Consider the following 18,945-nt stretch of genomic DNA (forward strand, 5'->3'; position numbering starts at 1 on the left):
ACCTAATCAGCAAAACCACAATCATAGAGTCGCTCTAAAAAATCAAAATATGACAAATTTTATGTTGTAAAAAATTATAAAAGTAATTTACGGTACAATATTTAAATATAGATCCGTTCTCATACTGCTTTGGTTATCTCTTATGTACTGTGGGCGGGTGTCCTCTATGAGAACGTAGATGTCAACCACACACTGTAAAGCTGTGCTGTAAAGTGAGCTTTTCAGACCTAATGTAGCAAGCTAAATCCTTCTCTTGACGCCAACCAGTACGACACATACTATAGCAGTGTTAAATTATTTCTACGATATGTTCTGTTTTAGGCGTGTTTAAAATAGGTGCCCCAACCAAAGTCTCCAGTTTGGAACATAAGAGTGGATTTAATGACGTATCTAGAACGGATTCACGTTTGACACTATTTGTTTGAAAAAAAAGATTTATTTTGACAGGTGGTGCTCTGTTTTCAGCTTTAAAATAGCTGCGACGTCTATACAGGCAGCATCATTGTAGCAAGGGAAGTCACTTATTTAGTCTCTTGCACTTAAGAATCTAACTTGACTCCTCGGAGCTCTCGTCCCTACAAATTTCTGCCACAGCTTTAAAAGATTGGGCAAATGGGTTGGCATTGTCACCCTACTCCTACATATTTTTGTTTCATTTTTTGTTTGAATTGTTTTACATGCGCTGTTGGGTTCTAGTGCCAACTTCGTACTTATAGATCTGTGCATATTCAGGATCATGACCTTGTCGAGGAATTAGATTACCTACTCAGTGGTAAAACGTGTCATGGATCTTGAAATTGTAGATCCCCTGTGCGACCCCCTCGTCAAAATTAGCTTCAGAGCTGACCATGGCAAAGGCGTTTTGAATTGACTAATTTTATCCAGATAATTTCTGGATCCAAGCCTCACAGCCCTGTTTTCAGATTGGGAGTTTCCAATAAGTTCCTGAAAGTATGGTGAATTCCACAAATGAGGTAACCGAACCTTTCATTTATGACAACAAAGAGTAGAAATTGAACTGTCTCGGCCAGTCTTTTTTTTTTTTTGCTTAAAATGTAAGCAACCACAATGTAAATATTTAACGTTATCAATTATTAATTATTAAAGATGGGGACGCCACTATGTGCACTATGTGGGTAATTTTAACCCAAATATGAGTGAAGGATGAGTGTAGGATGAGTGGCACGATCTTGTAGTCTTGTTAGTGACTAAGACCGACATAGTAGTTTGTCCGAGGTAGGATGTATCACCGCGGTGGTACTGCCACTCTGTATCCGTCAAATTGGGAGGTTGATGCAAGCGGCCACGTTTGCGTTCCCTCCAGCCACTCCCAGATCTTCGTCTTTCTTGTGGCATTTAGTTAAAAATTTAGATAAAATGTGAAAGTTAACCAATCAACAGAAAACACAACAATGGAATTTTGATACACATTGAAAATTACATCATAATATGGTAATGTAAAGGGTAACTGCACTGAATAATCACTTTCAAACATTTACTTAATCACACCGAACTGTAAACAAAACTACATGATAATTCAGTAAAATACGATGTAAGGTAAATAAATTTAACATTTACAAACAATTTGTTGTCAGGTCTTGCAAGGAAACTCTTTATTTATGAACCAGACTTAGTTAACAGATGTTTAAATAAAAATATAAAATTCCGGCTTTGCTCTGGATGTAATATGTCCTGCAGTCTGTGGTTAAACTTAAAAACTATTTCAAGCTACCATATGTCCATATGTTTAGTTGTAAACAAAGGGAATTGAGTTTGTTGGTTTCAACTATTGTCAACAGATAGCGCCGCCGTTCTCAAACTTTAGCCCTTAACTGTACTTAAGTGCTGCCCTTTCTTAATATTCTGAGACGTATTTGCACATATACATGAAAATACCTTTAATTTGACACCTCAAACGTTAAAATCCGTCCAGCCGTTATCGAGTTATGATTGTGAAAAGAAACCTGCTTGTGTATTAATATATAGATTTGTAGAATATATAGCCTATATTCTATTATAATTAGCAAATAAATAATTTGCATCTTTTTGTTTTTTATAGTGTCTATCAATTTATACATGATTTTTTTGTAGGACAATTGCCATTGTGAAAGCGTTAAAATTAACTAAATAATAATACATAATCTGAATGGTTTCACTCTCTCATGCACGTAAAGAAAAAATACGCATATAGTTAAGAGGCAGTATACATGTTCGACACCTATATGTGGGTCAAACGATAAAAAGTGTTGATGGGTTTTATTTTTTTATTGCAGTATGTGACAATGAATGTGATCATAGAAATCTCGAATGATTGGCTAGAAAAGGGTGCTAGTGTCTGGCGACCTTTTAAGAAACTAATTACGGTTGTATATGACGTTCTAAAAATAATTATTTGATTTACATATGCCATAAATTACATAATATTTGTCATAGTATTTAAATTAGTTTTTGTAGTTTACTGTATTTGTATTCGTGGAGACTACTCACTATAACTACAGCACTATTTAACTCAACTACTTGATGCCAAAGCAGATTAACAGAATCATATTATACTGTAGTACCGGTATCAAAAATATTTCAAGTATTGCAACCATTGCAACTGACGGCCACTCTTTCATCATTTGAAAACTAGTCCTATCAATAGTCACAAATAGCTCAGGGGTAAGGTAAGAGGCTCATAGGGAGAAGGACCCAGGTTCGAGATCCGTCCGGACCAAACAAATTTTATCCAGTGATTTTTTCAAAATTAGTTTTTGTGAACTATTTAATCAATTTACTCAACTGATAATTGTGCTTTTCATACTAAATCTTTATTATTCTGTGTTTTTATGTTTAGGCCCCATGGGATGTTTGGAAGTGATAATAAATACATTTTTTATTTAAATATTATTCACTAAAATATATTATTGGAACATATTTTTTTAATATTTAATAGATTCAAAAACATATTTTTTATATATTTAATATATTTGAAATATTATATAAAATTGACATTAATACACACTTGAGATATATAAAATATATTTTAAATATTTATTCATGTGTATTTAATATATATTTGTGCTACTAGGGATACTTAAAGATACATATGAATAAATTTATTTAAAATCTATTTTATATATCTCAAGTGTGTATTAATGTCAATTTTATATAATATTTAAAATATATTAAATATATAAAAATATGTTTTTGAATCTATTAAATATAAAGAAATATGTTCCAATTATATGTTTTAGTGAAAAATATTTAAATAAAAAATGTATTTAATATAACTTCCAAACATCCCATGGGGCCTAAAACACAAAATAATAAAGATTTAGTATGAAAAGCACAATTATTAGTTGAGTAAATTGATTAAATAGTTCATCAAATCAAATTTGAAAAAAAAACTAGGTAAAAAGTTATTGGCCCGAATGGGTCTCGAACCTTATGGGTCCTCCGACTTATGAGCCTCTTACCTTACCTCTGAGCTATCTGTGACTGTTGTTAGTCTTAGTTTTCAAATGGTGAAAGAGTAGCCGACAGTTGCAATGGTTGCAATCCTTAAAATATTTTTGATACTACAGTATAATATGATTCTTTTAATCTGTTTTGGCATCAAGTAGTTGAGTTGAATAGTGCTGTAGTGAATAGTGAGTAGTCCCCACAAATACAAATACAGTAAACTACAAAAATTAATTTAAATACTATGACAGAATATTATGCAATTTATGACATAAGTAAATCAAATAATAATTTTTAGAACGTCATATACAACCGTAATTAGTTTAGGTCGCCAGTCACTAGCACCCTTTTCTAGCCAATCATTCGAGATTTCTATGATCACATTCATTGTCACATATTGCAATTAAAAAATAAAGCCCATAACACTTTTTTTCGTTTGACCCACATGTAGCTGTCGAACATGTATACTGCCTCTTATAATATGCGGAATATTTCTTTAAGTGCATGATAGAGTGACACCATTCAGAGTATGTATTATTATTTACTTAATTTTAACGCTTTCACAATAGCAATTATCATACAAAATAAACGGTATCAGCATTCTGACACATACTTTCTCCCATAAGTTTGTCAACAACCTTTATCGTGTGTAAACGGTGAGAGTAAATATACGGAAATGGGATTTGTACAATTTTGTTCAGAATTTAAAGGACTATAACATACTAAATTTTTATCAAAATTGTTCGAGCCAATTTTGGGAAATCCGATTTTTCTGTTATTTTATGGGGTTTTTATGGGGAAATAACATAATTTACAATAACTTTTGAACCGTAATTTTTACAGAAAAGGGATTTGTACCATTTTGTTTAGAATATAAAGGACTATAACATACTAAATTTTTATCAAAATCGTTTGGGCCATTTTTGGGAAAATCCTATTTTTCCGTTATTTTATGGGGTTTTATGGAAAAATCCCCATCTAAAATCAAAATTTCTAAAAAATGAAAAAAAACTATCAAAATTGTAAGGACCATAACCTGCTATGTTAAATCTAAACTGGATTTTTGTCTAAAATCCTATTTTTCGTTATTTTATGGGGTTTTTATGGGGAAAATAACATAATTTACGATAACTTTTGAACCGTAATTTTTACAGAAATGGGATTTGTACCATTTTGTTCAGAATTTAAAGGGCTACAACATACTAAATTTTAATAAAAATCGTTCGGGCCATTTGTGAGAAAATCCGATTTTTCCGGTTTTTTATGAGTTTTTATGGGGAAATCCCCATTAAAAATCAAAATTTCAAAAAAATGAAAAAAACACCTGGAGATACCATGGATTAGAACCTACATACCAAATTTCATCGAAATCGGACCACAGGTGTAGTCTCTAGTTCTGTACACATCCAGACACACACACACACGCACACCCACACACACACACACACACCAACACACAAACACACACACACACACACACACACAGACATCACTTCGAAAACCACTTTTTTGGGTCCAGGGGGACCCAAAACGAATATATCCACTCAAAACTCAAACTTGAAAATTTTGACGAAAACAATACTTTCTCCATATACTATGGTATAGGGGGAGAAAGTAAAATGCATGTATAAATTGATAGACACTATGAAAAACACAAAGATGCAAGTTATTTATTTGCCAATTATAATAGATTAAATAGACTATATTCTACAAATATATTATTATTTTATTAATAAAAATATCTGACGTGTTTCAAAATATATTTATAAATACTTTAAACATATAATATAGTTTCAAAAATATTTTATATATATATTTAAAATATTCTCAACAAAAAATTTTTTTTAATATTTAATAGGAAAAATATACATATAAAATATGTATATTATAGATTCTATACTTATTTTATCAATATATATTATGAATCTATTTTATATATTCAAAACTTATATTTAATTGATATTTTGCACTGTTTTTTGGTAATATTTGAAATATATATTTGAATATATAAAACTATTATTAAAGATATATTATTTATATATTTTATTCGAGGTTCTATCAAATACAACTTTGAATATATAAACTATTTATAAAGTACATATTTGTGCTACTAGGGTAAAAAGTTAATAGGTTTACCAACAGGGTGCAGCACTATTATTTTTTTAAATTTATGAAAACAGCTAATTTGCAACCAAAATGTGAGTTAGCGTAGCGAACGAGCTCCATAGTGATGAGAATATTTACCTCAATTCCAGGGAATACTTCTATTAAATGTCTAAGCCGTTTACCTTTGGTAGGTTGTAGCTTCACAACTATTCAAATTTGTTTTCGAGGTTTATCATGTTATTCTTATGGGGATTATTTTTAGCCACCAAATTCAAAATTCTGAACTTTGCCTACATATCCTTATATAATTGCCAAACTTTATTTTTTACTTATTCTCTATATATATATTCAATATTAAGCTGAAATAGTTATTTGTGTAACTAGTGGTGAAAGTGGCACTTTGCTGCACACGAGAGCAATGTTTACGGAATGATCTCGAGTGCAGCAAAGGCCTTTTTCACTCGTGTTACACATTATATTTTTCCTACAGTCATTATAAAGCATATATAGTTATTTGTGTAACTAGTGGTGAAAGTGGCACTTTGCTGCACACGAGAGCAATGTTTACGCACGAGCCGCAGGCGAGTGTGGAATGATCTCGAGTGCAGCAAAGGCCTTTTTCACTCGTGTTACACATTATATTTTTCCTACAGTCACTATAAAGCATATAAATAATTAGTCTTTCAAACACTATGCAACACGTTTTTAGGTTCAGCTGGCAACACAAATGGTGCCCTAGAGAAAGTAGTACCCGCGGTCCATATCACTCCGCTATTTTTCCTCGGCAAGAAATGTGCTCCGCGTTTTGAGAATATAGTTCCGTATGTTTTTGTAATTTGAAGTGGTTTCCGCGCCTAAAAAATATGCTTAAAAGGTATTTTCTTGTTTATTAAGATCGTAGGAAGGTTTTAAAAACGTTTAAAAGATAAGTCCAGAAAGTTCAGAAATACCGAAACTATAAACACGAAATGACAGGTTAAATCGTAGTTATAATAGTCAATCAGCTGCTCATAGTATAATTATCTTTAAGTGTTGCCAACCTATTTCCAAGCGTACACGGATTACGTGCATAATGGAACCACGCTGTTTTGTGTTGTTTCGTTGGAATCCTGATGTGCGGCAAAGTATAAACCGTACGGCAAAGTATAAACCGTACGGCAAAGTATAAATATGCAGCAATTAGCAGCTTTCTGTACTATAAAGAGTACAAGGAAGCCAACTTTGTCGGGTGACTGTAGGAAAAATAATTAGTCTTTCAAACACTATACAACACGTTTTTAGGTTCAGCTGGCAACACAAATGGTGCCCTAAAGGTAGTACCCGCAATCCGTATTACTCCGCTATTTTTCCTCGGCAAGAAATGTGCTCCGCGTTTTGAGAATATAGTTCCGTATGTTTTTGTAATTTGAAGTGGTTTCCGCGCCTAAAAAATATGCTTAAAAGGTATTTTCTTGTTTATTAAGATCGTAGGAAGGTTTTAAAAACGTTTAAAAGAAAAGTCCAGAAAGTTCAGAAATACCGAAACTATAAACACGAAATGACAGGTTAAATCGTAGTTATAATAGTCAATCAGCTGCTCATAGTATAATTATCTTTAAGTGTTGCCAACCTATTTCCAAGCGTACACGGATTACGTGCATAATGGAACCACGCTGTTTTGTGTTGTTTCGTTGGAATCCTGATGTGCGGCAAAGTATAAACCGTACGGCAAAGTATAAACCGTACGGCAAAGTATAAACCGTACGGCAAAGTATAAATATGCAGCAATTAGCAGCTTTCTGTACTATAAACAGTACAAGGAAGCCAACTTTGTCGGGTGACTGTAGGAAAAATAATTAGTCTTTCAAACACTATACAACACGTTTTTAGGTTCAGCTGGCAACACAAATGGTGCCCTAAAGGTAGTACCCGCAATCCGTATCACTCCGCTATTTTTCCTCGGCAAGAAATGTGCTCCGCGTTTTGAGAATATAGTTCCGTATGTTTTTGTAATTTGAAGCGGTTTCCGCGCCTAAAAAAATGCTTTAAAGGTATTTTCTTGTTTATTAAGATCGTAGGAATGTTTTAAAAACGTTTAAAAGAAAGGTCCAGAAAGTTCAGAAATACCGAAACTATAAACACGAAATGACAGGTTAAATCGTAGTTATAATAGTCAATCAGCTGCTCATAGTATTATTAACTTTAAGTGTTGCCAACCTATTTCCAAGCGTACACGGATTACGTGCATAATAGAACCACGCTGTTTTGTGATGTTTCGTTGGAATCCTGATGTGCGGCAAAGTATAAACCGTACGACAAAGTATAAACCGTACGGCAAAGTATAAATATGCAGCAATTAGCAGCTTTCTGTACTATAAACAGTACAAGGAAGCCAACTTTGTGGGGTGACTGTAGGAAAAGGCTATTTCTTTCATTTATTGACCCATGCATGTGTATATGTATAGTAGTATAGTTTGTCGCCGCCGTTTTTTGGAGTGGGGTTTTTGGGCCAACTCCCCCGCCCCATGCATAATTGCTAGTACATCTACCATTCCCCTTTCCAGTTGTTTGATATGTTGATATATTATATTTCTGTCTTATCATTCTCAAAATCATGCATGGTTCGTATGTGAACTCGGACCCGCTCTCGGCTCATGGCGCGCTCCCGGTCGCGGGCGCGCTCCTGGTCGCGGGCATGCTCCGGGCTCCTGCTTCTTTCCTCTAGTGGCGGGGCTGTGAAATGGTATCTTTTGCGGAAATCCATGAATTCTGGCTACTTGGGAACCCAAGCCATTTGGCATACAATAAATCACCCTTTCTCCTAATTACCCTTTCTACCAAATACATGTCTTTATACTTTGGTCTTTAACAACTCCTCTGTATAGAAGCCTCCCCTGATTATATTGCCATTTTCATCTTTCAAGATATAAGTCACAGGCTTTGTATTCTTTACTTCTGCTATTGTAAATAACTCCTCTGTCCAATTCGGGGTATAACCTTTACTAAAAACATGTTTATACTTGGAAATCCTTACACTATCGCCCACCTTATATCTTGGCTTCAGATCTTGCATTACTTTAGAAGTCAACCTCTCATGCACATATTTACTATTCTTAATACTCACTTGGTTAGGCTTCATTCCTATAGATCTATGCACCTTATTATTATATTTTCGAATTGACTTTGGAAGTAAATCCAACCATTTAACTCCCCTGAGCACTAAATTCCCGGTACTTTCCTGTTAAAGGGAACATTCATTATTATCGATGATTTCTGTTCGATATATCGATATTTTTGTTTTACTTCACGATTGGTATTGCTTCTGTTTTAATATTTTCAAACGCATTTATATTACAAATTAAGAACTAACCTTGTTTAGGCAAAAATAATAGAATATATATTGGATTAGGATATGAAACTATTCTAAACTAAACTAACATAACTAACCAAACTTGCTGTATAGGCTAAGTTACCGTTTCAAAATTCCATTTGATAACAGAAAAGGCATATGGGGAATAGGCTATCAAACGGAATTTTGAAATTTTACAGCAAGTTCAGGTTGGTTAGGTTAGTTTAGAACACTTTCATTCTAATATAATATTTTTTTAAATTGTTTGTTGATACTGAACAATATTTATTGAGCGGAGCGAGCGAAGCGAGCGAAGCTCTTATACGTCGACTCTTATGCATTTCGTAATACGCAAACTCCTCCCAGACGGCTAAATCAATCGTTTTCAAATTTTGCATGGTGAAAAAGACCATATCGGTGAGTGCCAACATCTATATGGCGTTAAAAAAGTCTCTCAGGAATCCGCCCCACTGGGTCTCAAAGTTTCAATGTAATCCTTATGGAAGCAGTATTTGACACATAAACAAAGACATGATCAGCTGTTGACTTTTGAATGCAGTAGATAAAGAAATAGCTGATGGCATTATTCCACAGATATTAAAACAGTAACGGTATGGATCATAAATATAACCAAATGACGACACTAGCGTAGGGGTCCGTGACGTATAAAGTGGTTAGGGAAGTAGTAAAGGTGAGCAGTCTGGAGTATGGAAACTGTTTATGACGATTAGATTAAGGTATCTGCATTCCTAAAATTCTATGGTGAGGGAGAAAAACAGTTCCGCGACGAATGAAGTGGTGAAGGAAGTAGTAAAGGCGAGCAGTCTAGGGTGTGGAAACTGTTTATGACGATTAGATTAAGGTATCTGCATTCCTAAAATTCTATGGAAAGGGAGGAAAACAGGTCCGCGACGTAGGAAGTGGTGATGGAAGTAGTAAAGGCGAGCAGTCTGGAGTGTAGAAACTGTTTATGACGATTAGATTAAGGTATCTGCATTCCTAAAATTCTATGGAAAGGGAGGAAAACAGGTCAGCGACGTAGGAAGTGGTGAAAGAAATAGTAAAGGCGAGCAGTCTGGAGTGTGGAAACTGTTTATAACGATTAGATTAATGTATCTGCATTCCTAAAATTCTATGGTGAGGGAGAAAAACAGTTCCTCGACGAATGAAGTGGTGAAGGAAGTAGTAAAGGCGAGCAGTCTAGGGTGTGGAAACTGTTTATGACGATTAGATTAAGGTATCTGCATTCCTAAAATTCTATGGGAAGGGAGGGAAACAGGTCCGCGACGTAGGAGTGGTGAAGGAAGTAGTAAAGGCGAGCAGTCTGGAGTGTGGAAACTATTTATGACGATTAGATTAAGGTATCTGCATTCCTAAAATTCTATGGTGAGGGAGAAAAACAGTTCCTCGACGAATGAAGTGGTGAAGGAAGTAGTAAAGGCGAGCAGTCTAGGGTGTGGAAACTGTTTATGACGATTAGATTAAGGTATCTGCATTCCTAAAATTCTATGGAAAGGGAGGAAAACAGGTCCGCGACGTAGGAAGTGGTGATGGAAGTAGTAAAGGCGAGCAGTCTGGAGTGTAGAAACTGTTTATGACGATTAGATTAAGGTATCTGCATTCCTAAAATTCTATGGAAAGGGAGGAAAACAGGTCAGCGACGTAGGAAGTGGTGAAAGAAATAGTAAAGGCGAGCAGTCTGGAGTGTGGAAAATGTTTATGACGATTAGATTAAGGTATCTGCATTCCTAAAATTCTATGGGAAGGGAGGGAAACTGCCCGCGACGTAGGATGTTGTAAAGGAAGTAGTAAAGGCGAGCAGTCTGGAGTGTGGAAACTGTTTATAACGATTAGATTAATGTATCTGCATTCCTAAAATTCTATGGGAAGGGAGGGAAACAGGTCCGCGACGTAGGAGTGGTGAAGGAAGTAGTAAAGGCGAGCAGTCTGGAGTGTGGAAACTATTTATGACGATTAGATTAAGGTATCTGCATTCCTAAAATTCTATGGTAAGGGAGGAACACAGGTCCGCGACGTAGGAAGTGGTGAAGGAAGTAGTAAAGGCGAGCAGTCTGGAGTGTGGAAACTGTTTATGACGATTAGATTAAGGTATCTGCATTCCTGAAATTCTATAGGAAGGGAGGAAAACAGGTCCGCGACGTAGGAAGTGGTGAAGGAAGTAGTAAAGGCGAGCAGTCTGGAGTGTGGAACACGTTTATGACGATTAGATTAAGGTATCTGCATTCCTAACATTCTATGGGAAGAGAGGAAAACAGGTCCGTGATGTAGGAGTGGTGAAGGAAGTAGTAAAGGCGAGCAGTCTAGAGTGTGGGAACTGTTTCTGACGATTATATTAAGGTATTTGCAATCCTAAAATGATATTAGAAGGGAAGAAAACAGGTCCGCGACGTAGGAAGTGGTGAAGGAAGTAGTCAAAGCGAGCTGTCTGGAGTGTGGGAACTGTTTATGACGATTAGATTAAGGTATCTGTATTCCTAAAATTCTATGGGAAGGGAGGAAAACAGGTCTGCGACATAGGAAGTGGTGAAGGAAGAAGTCAAGGCGAGCCGTTTGGGGTGTGGGATCTGTTTGTGACCATTAGATTAAGGTATTTGGAATCCTATGATGCTATGAGAAGGGAGGGAAACAGGTCTGCGACGTAGGAAGTGGTGAAGGAAGTAGTAAAGGCAAGCAGTCTGGACTGTGGGAACTGTTTATGACGATTAGATTAAGGTATCTGCAATTAAAAATGCTATGGGAAGGGAGGAAAACAGGTCCGCGACGTAAGAAGTGGTGAAGGAAGTAGTTTAGGCGAGCTGTCCAGAGTGTGGGAACTGTTTATGACGATTAGATTAAGGTATCTGCAATTCTAAAATGCTAAGGAAAGGGAGGGATACAGGTCCGCGATGTAGGAAGTGGTGAAGGAAGTAGTTTAGGCGAGCTGTCCAGAGTGTGGGAACTGTTTATGACGATTAGATTAAGGTATCTGCAATCCTAAAATGCTAAGGAAAGGGAGGGAAACAGATCCGCGACGTAGGAAGTGGCTTAGGAAGTAGTAAAGTATGAGCATCAGCATAGTGTGAGCATCCGTCTGTGGCTGTTAGATTAATGTATCCTCAATACTAAAATGCAATGAGAAGGGAAGGAAACAGGTCCCACGACGTAGGATGTGGTGAAGGAAGTAGTAAAGGCTGGCAGTGCAGAGTGGGGGAACCGTTTGGGCAGTTAGATAAATGTATCTGTAATACTTAAATGCTATGAGAAAGGAAGGAAACAGGTCTATGACGTAGTAAATGGTGAAGGATGTAGTAAGGCTAGCAGTGCAGAGTGTGGGAACTGTCTTTGGCAATTACATTAATGTATCTGCAATCCTAAAATGCTATGGGAAGAGAGGGAAACAGGTCCACGACGTAGGGTGTGGTGAAGGAAGTAGTAAAGGTGAGCAGTGTTGAGTTTAGGAATGGATAATGGATCTGCAATGCTAAATTGCTACGGGGAGAGACTGTAGACTGTAACTTATTTTAAAATGATTACGAAGCACGAATCGATACATATTTTCTATACATGCAATCATTTACAATCGAAATTTACAACTGAGTTGACAACAGCTGATTTTTACTCCATAGAGGCTAACACCTATTTTTACACCCTAAATATTTAAAATTCTACTTTAGACCCGCAACGCATGCATTAAAAACTACTGTTTTAACTGCAGTATGACAAACACAATATAATATGAACCCTTGATTACTCCGCTCAATTTTGTGGATGCCTCTGCGAACGCCACCTAGTTTACTGTATCCTATATCGTACTTATCAGCTGATATGTTTCAATTTGTTACTATCAATAAATCGGATGGAAAACAAAAATATCGATATATCGAACAGAAATCATCGATAATAATGAATGTTCCCTTTAACAGGAAAGTACCAAATTCCCTATATAACCAATTCTTTATATTTATTGGGATGATCCTAATGAGCTTGTAGATAGGTTAAGACTTCTTTGGCTAAGTCGCCAAGCCGGTAACTCAGGAGTGGATAATGAAATAGATTCCATTATTGAGGAATTGAGAGAAAGTGGAATGTGGAATTATTTATTAAATAAAAATATGTTTATAGATAAATTTTATCGTTTATATAATCCATATAATAAGCCTGCAGAACCCAGGGCTAATAGTGAACCTACTTTAAATTTAAAAGACGATAGTTGGAATTGTTTAAACCGTAAAATTGGTAATGTTAAAGATGGAGAGTTTGTAGATGATGTGTCGACTTTGGGGCAGACATTAATAACTAGAAAAGGTGATGTATTTTTACAAGGTAAAACTAAATATGAGTTTTTAGAATCTAAGAATAAAAATTGGAATGCTAAAAAACAGAAAATTACTAATGTGGAAAAGGGTGAAAGTTTAGATGATATGCCCACTTTACAACAGACTTTAATACGAAAAGATGGTGGTACATTTGTACAAGACAATAATATTTATGAATTTTTAGAATCAGAGAATGGTGTTTGGAATGCTAAGAAACAGAAACTTAGCGATTTGATGGAAGGTACAGATAGTAAAGATGCTGTGAATGTTTCACAAGTTCGAAAAATGGAAGCAGGCTATTGGAATTTTAATAATAAAAGGTTAGTACGGTACGTGTTAAACCTGCCATTGATGATACTGACTGTGTTACAAAAGAACAGACTATAACTTATAATAAAAAACTATATTGTTGGGATGCCAAAAAACAATTTATAAGGAATCTACCAGAGGGGGAACATTTGGATGATATTTGTCTAATGTCACAAGCTATGCATTTTGATGGATCGACATTTGTATATGGAGAAAAAAAATTTAATTTGATGGAATACAATCCTGATTTATTAGTTGCTGACCCCACATCTTTGAGTGGATTTAAGTATATAGATAATAGACCATATACCAGAAAACTATGTATTTAAAAGAATGGAAGATAATCTATTGATTGGGGCTAATGGTGATATATTTAGAGTTAAAGGAAAGAGTGATGTTATAAAAAATGAATGAAATTGCATACGAGCTTCATAAGCCTGCAAGAAAGAATTTCATTAGAAGGTCTTTTAAAGTATTAGATATAAATGAAACCATACAAATAGATTTAATTGATATGCAAAGCTATGCTAGAGCAAATTCTGGCAATAAATATATTTTAACTTTAATAGATACATTTTCTAAAAAAGCTTATGCTGCTCCACTAAAGAATAAGACAAGGTTGGTGGTTACAGAAGCCATTAAAACCATTCTACCAAAGGGGGTTAAAAACATTCAATCCGACAATGGAATAGTTATTTGTGCAACTAGTGAGAAAAGTAAGCAATTGACTCACTCGAGAGAAATCCTTACTCACGAGCCGTAGGCGAGTGAGGAATGGTTTCTCGAGTGAGGCAATTGTACTTTGAACTCGAGTTGCACATTATACTTTTCCTACAGTTACCATAAAACAAATAAATTGGTGAAGAAACATAACCTATTTTTACACAGAAGTGAACTTTTAATATAACATTTAATGTGAAGTGACAAATACAACAGTACAACAGCTGGCTGATTTACAGCCAGTACTGCCAACGTATTTCGCGCGCATACGACGTTGCCTGCATGTTACGCGCTCACTATTTCGTGCCTTCACGTTGCAAATCTGGAGTGAGACAAAGTAATTAGAGTGAGACAATGTTAACATTGTCTCACTGATGAGCGAATTGGACACTTTGCTTTCTCAAATCAGTGAGAGAACATGTACATTGTTAGGTAACTGTAGGAAAAAGAACTTTTTAATCAATATTCTAGCAAACTAATGAAAAACTTAAATATTTATCACTATCACACTTTTTTTACAACTAAGGCTGCAATTGTGGAGAGGTTTCAGAGAATCTGCTTATATTCTGCTGCCATAACATTTATGTACTTTTAAATCAATCAATTTGTTAAAATGCGTTTTAGAATGTTTTATACTTAAACCCAACGAAGGCCGAACGATTCTTTCCTTTGTAGGGCCAACGAATACCAGTTTCCGTTGGGCCAACGTTGGCAAATCGTTAACATTTCTGCCAACCATTTCCCAACCGTGCCGACCATTTCCCAACGTTGTGCCAACGATGTGTGCTACTTGGGAATTATATAATCAAATAACAAATATTGTATCTGCCAGCTGTAAAATATGGGACAAATTCAGTTTGAGAACACATAAACAGAAAATACTTGTACTTAAGGTAACGCTGTTATACTGAAGAGTTGGTGCGATGGCGATAACCTACATCCTGTTGAGAACTAGTCAAGTGATTGTTCTTTTACAAAAATAGTACACATTTCTCAGGATATGAAATAGACAACAATCATTTTTGTTTAGTAATTAAAATTATTGCTCAAATATATTTCAATGTTAGAGTTCACTACTACTATAAAATAAGTAACGAAAGTCTTCACAAAAATAAAGTCAGGCAACATCTCAATAAAACTGAAATTTTTCTGGGACAATAAATTGAGTGTAATTTTACAAATATTTGGGAAGTTTTATTTAACTTACATAATTATCTTTAGTTTATCTTGGATGATATTGAAAGCAAATTAGTCCTTAAAAAGCTGTGCTAAACGGTTGAAAATTCTTCATAGACAATATATTTGAAAATGTCTTTAATATATACAATATTACAGTACAACAGTATAAATAAAACATTAAAACACTGCACGCTAAATTTATAGACGACGGCCCGGCGGGGCAGTGGGCGTGGCGCGGAGCAGCGGCAATGGACCCCTTTTGTACCTGATATTTTTAGAAAACCACGCACGATAAAAATTTTTGGTGAATCGGATAGTTACATTTGGTTATTTCTCCACAAATTTCCCGCTGATGAAATTACTCTAACCAAAAAATAAAAAAAATTCCTCGCCTTGACTACTTCCTTAACACCTTCCTACGTCGCGGACCTGTTTTCCTTCCTTCCCATAGCATTTTAGGATTGCAGATACCTTAATCTATTCGTTTAAACAGTTCCCACACTCCTGACGACTCGCCTTGACTATTTCCTTCACCACTTCCTACGTCGTGGACCTGTTTCCCGCCCTTCCCATAGCATTTAAAGATTGCAGATACCCTGATCTTATCGTAATTAACAGTCCCCACACTCCGGACTGCTCGCCTTTACTACTTCCTTCATCACTTCCTACGTCACGGACCTGTTTCCCTCCCTTCCCATAGCATTTTAGGATTGCCCATACCCTTATCCAATCATTATTTAAACAGTTCCCACACTCCGGACAGCTCGCCTTGACTACTTCCTTAACACCTTCCTTCGTCACGGACCTGTTTCCCTCTCTTCCCATAGCATTTTAGGATTGCCCATACCCTTATGTAATCGTCATGAACAGTTCCCACGCTCCGGACTACTCGCCTTGACTACTTCCTTCACAACTCCCTACGTCACGGACCTGTTTCCCTCCCTTCCCATAGCATTTTAGGATTGCCCATACCCTTATCTAATCGTCATAAACAGTTCCCACACTCCGGACAACTCGCTTTGACTACTTCCTTCACCACTTCCTACGTCACGGACCTGTTTCCCTCCCTTCCCATAGCATTTTAGGATTGCCCATACCCTTATCCAATCATCATAAACAGTTCCCACACTCCGGACAGCTCGCCTTGACTACTTCCTTAACACCTTCCTTCGTCACGGACCTGTTTCCCTCCCTTCCCATAGCATTTTAGGATTGCCCATACCCTTATGTAATCGTCATGAACAGTTCCCACGCTCCGGACTACTCGCCTTGACTACTTCCTTCACCACTTCCTACGTCACGGACCTGTTTCCCTCCCTTCCCATAGCATTTTAGGATTGCCCATACCCTTATCTAATCGTCATAAACAGTTCCCACACTCCGGACAGCTCGCCTTGACTACTTCCTTCACCACTTCCTACGTCACGGACCTGTTTCCCTCCCTTCCCATAGCATTTTAGGATTGCCCATACCCTTATCTAATCGTCATAAACAGATCCCAGACTTCTCACTGCTACCCTTGACTACAATGTATCGAGTAATCTTCAGTATAATCTTTGCTAAATTATGTTTTTCCTTTTGTACTGTATTTGTAATTTGCTAGTATACTGTGGGTAGGGGTCTGACTTAGGGGAGGTACAAATGAGGCATTTAGTTCAAAATTCCTCCGCGAACAGCGCTGTAGTAGAGAGCACTTTGGCAATGAAGGTTTACTAATCGCAAAAATAGTTCTGTTCATAAAATAAAATTATAAATGCCTCAAATTCAATTTTACTATTTTTTAATTATAAAATTAAACTATCATAACCTAACCGAACTAACCAAACTTGCTGATAAAGAAATAATATAACAAAAGTTTAGTAATCGGAAAAATAATTCTGTTTATTAAATAAAACTAGAAATTGCTCAATTAAAATTTTATAATGACTTAATAATAAAATTAAACTGTAATAACCAAACCAAACCAACCAAACTTGCTGATAATAAAAAAATCTTGGACAAAAAGTTAACGCTTCCAGCGGGATTTCGAACCCGGGGCTACAGTATATCAGCCCGGCACGCTAACCAATAGACCACCGAGGCCGATGGATGTTGAACGTTTTGTTACGGTAATGGCGTTCCCTCAGCTAATAAGAAGATCTCAGCTGTCATCGTAGCCTCTTCTATACCTCCCCTGAGTAAATACCCTGTGGGGTGTTGGCTTATTATGAACACATGCTACAACTTCAAGTCTTTTGTTTACTTTTCCTTGTTATTTAATTCAGCCAACAAGGTTACCTAGCAACCCATAAGACTAATGTTAAAAAAATGTGATTTTCAGTTTCATTTTTCTACGTAATTAGATTTTTGTTGGCAGTTCTAACTGCAGTAAACTCGTTTTTAGGCCAGAATAAAACTATTTACAACATTTGAAGAAAATCGTCGGAACCGTTTTCGAGATCTTTGTGCAAGCAAGCATACATACATACATACATACATACAAGCAAACATTGCTCGTATTAGAGTATAGGATTAAAAATGTGATACTTTCTAGTCACAAATAAGTTATACAGCAGATCAATGAACACACACACACACACACACACAATTCAAAGTCACCCCACAGATTTGCTTGAACTGAAGCTAAGAATTGTGCAAAAACTTAAGTGATTCCTGAATAAATGCTAGAGGAGTATTTGATGGAGTTTACAAGTGACTAAAAAGGAATGTCAAGTAGAAAAAGGACGTCAATTGCAGGATTTTGTTTTCAAGAAATGGAAAATGACTTTGTTAAGTTAAAATGGCAAAAGATAAGCTGTGTTTTGATGTGCTATTTATATCCATAGGATGAATATTATTGAGTTTGTACTACTTATAAATTGGGGCGCTTTCATTGCCCCACCCTGTATTAATACAGAAGTAAGGTACCGGTATTTTTTTTGGGAGGGGGGGGGGCTGTTTTACAAACCACAGTTATCACGTACAAACACATGCTGCAAGACCGATAAAAGATATGTCTCCTCGACTACAAGTTTACATATATGTAAGTAGTAAGGACTTTTGGAGCGGAATTAAAATCTTACATGAGGAAAAATACTTACCGAAAATAATGTTTAACAGGAACGCCAAATACACTGTCACCATAGATAGCCTCCCTATAGACTGCTTACAACGTTTTCTTGCCCCTCGACGACGGCGGGAGGGCGTTTATTCTTGGCACGTCACGACCAACCATCATATGGCCCTAAGTTGTTATTTTTACACCATACTGTTAATATGACCAATGGGAAACTGCTGTAAAAAAGCGAGACTATGATGTAATCCGATGGATAACTATACCGTGTTAGGTATATACGTACCTGGAAATGTTCACAAAATTTAAACAAGTAAAAAATCAACAAAATTAATATCAAGTTTTAGTAAAACTATTTGCTTCAACAACTTTAAAATGCACGTCTGTAGAGTGAGTGCAGCAATGAATGACCAACCCCCAGTGATTTTTTCGTGTAAAAAACATAATTAATAAGCTTTTTTTGTTTTGTCTAGTCTATAATAAAACGGTAG

General features: G+C 35.9%; 1 protein-coding gene across 2 annotated transcripts in view; it reads right to left on the reverse strand.

Moving 5' to 3' along the window:
- The window catches only part of LOC128999394 (protein singles bar-like), a 41,769-nt gene extending 23,204 nt beyond the window's left edge, over positions 1-18,565 (reverse strand). The window contains exon 1 of one of the 2 annotated variants that reach the window (XM_054425996.1): positions 18,483-18,565. Coding sequence is in view for 1 of the 2 variants with exons in the window: in XM_054425919.1 (XP_054281894.1) it covers positions 18,483-18,525 (43 nt within the window). In the remaining variant the exon portion in view is untranslated. The remainder of the gene's footprint in view (positions 1-18,482) is intronic. The other variant, XM_054425919.1, reaches the window with a different exon arrangement.
- Positions 18,566-18,945: the final 380 nt, after the last annotated feature.

This window comes from Macrosteles quadrilineatus, unplaced genomic scaffold (assembly GCF_028750875.1).
Source record: "Macrosteles quadrilineatus isolate MER2022 unplaced genomic scaffold, UCM_ALF_1.0 Scaffold_1__1_contigs__length_201487025, whole genome shotgun sequence".
Classification (NCBI taxonomy): Eukaryota; Metazoa; Arthropoda; class Insecta; order Hemiptera; family Cicadellidae; genus Macrosteles; species Macrosteles quadrilineatus.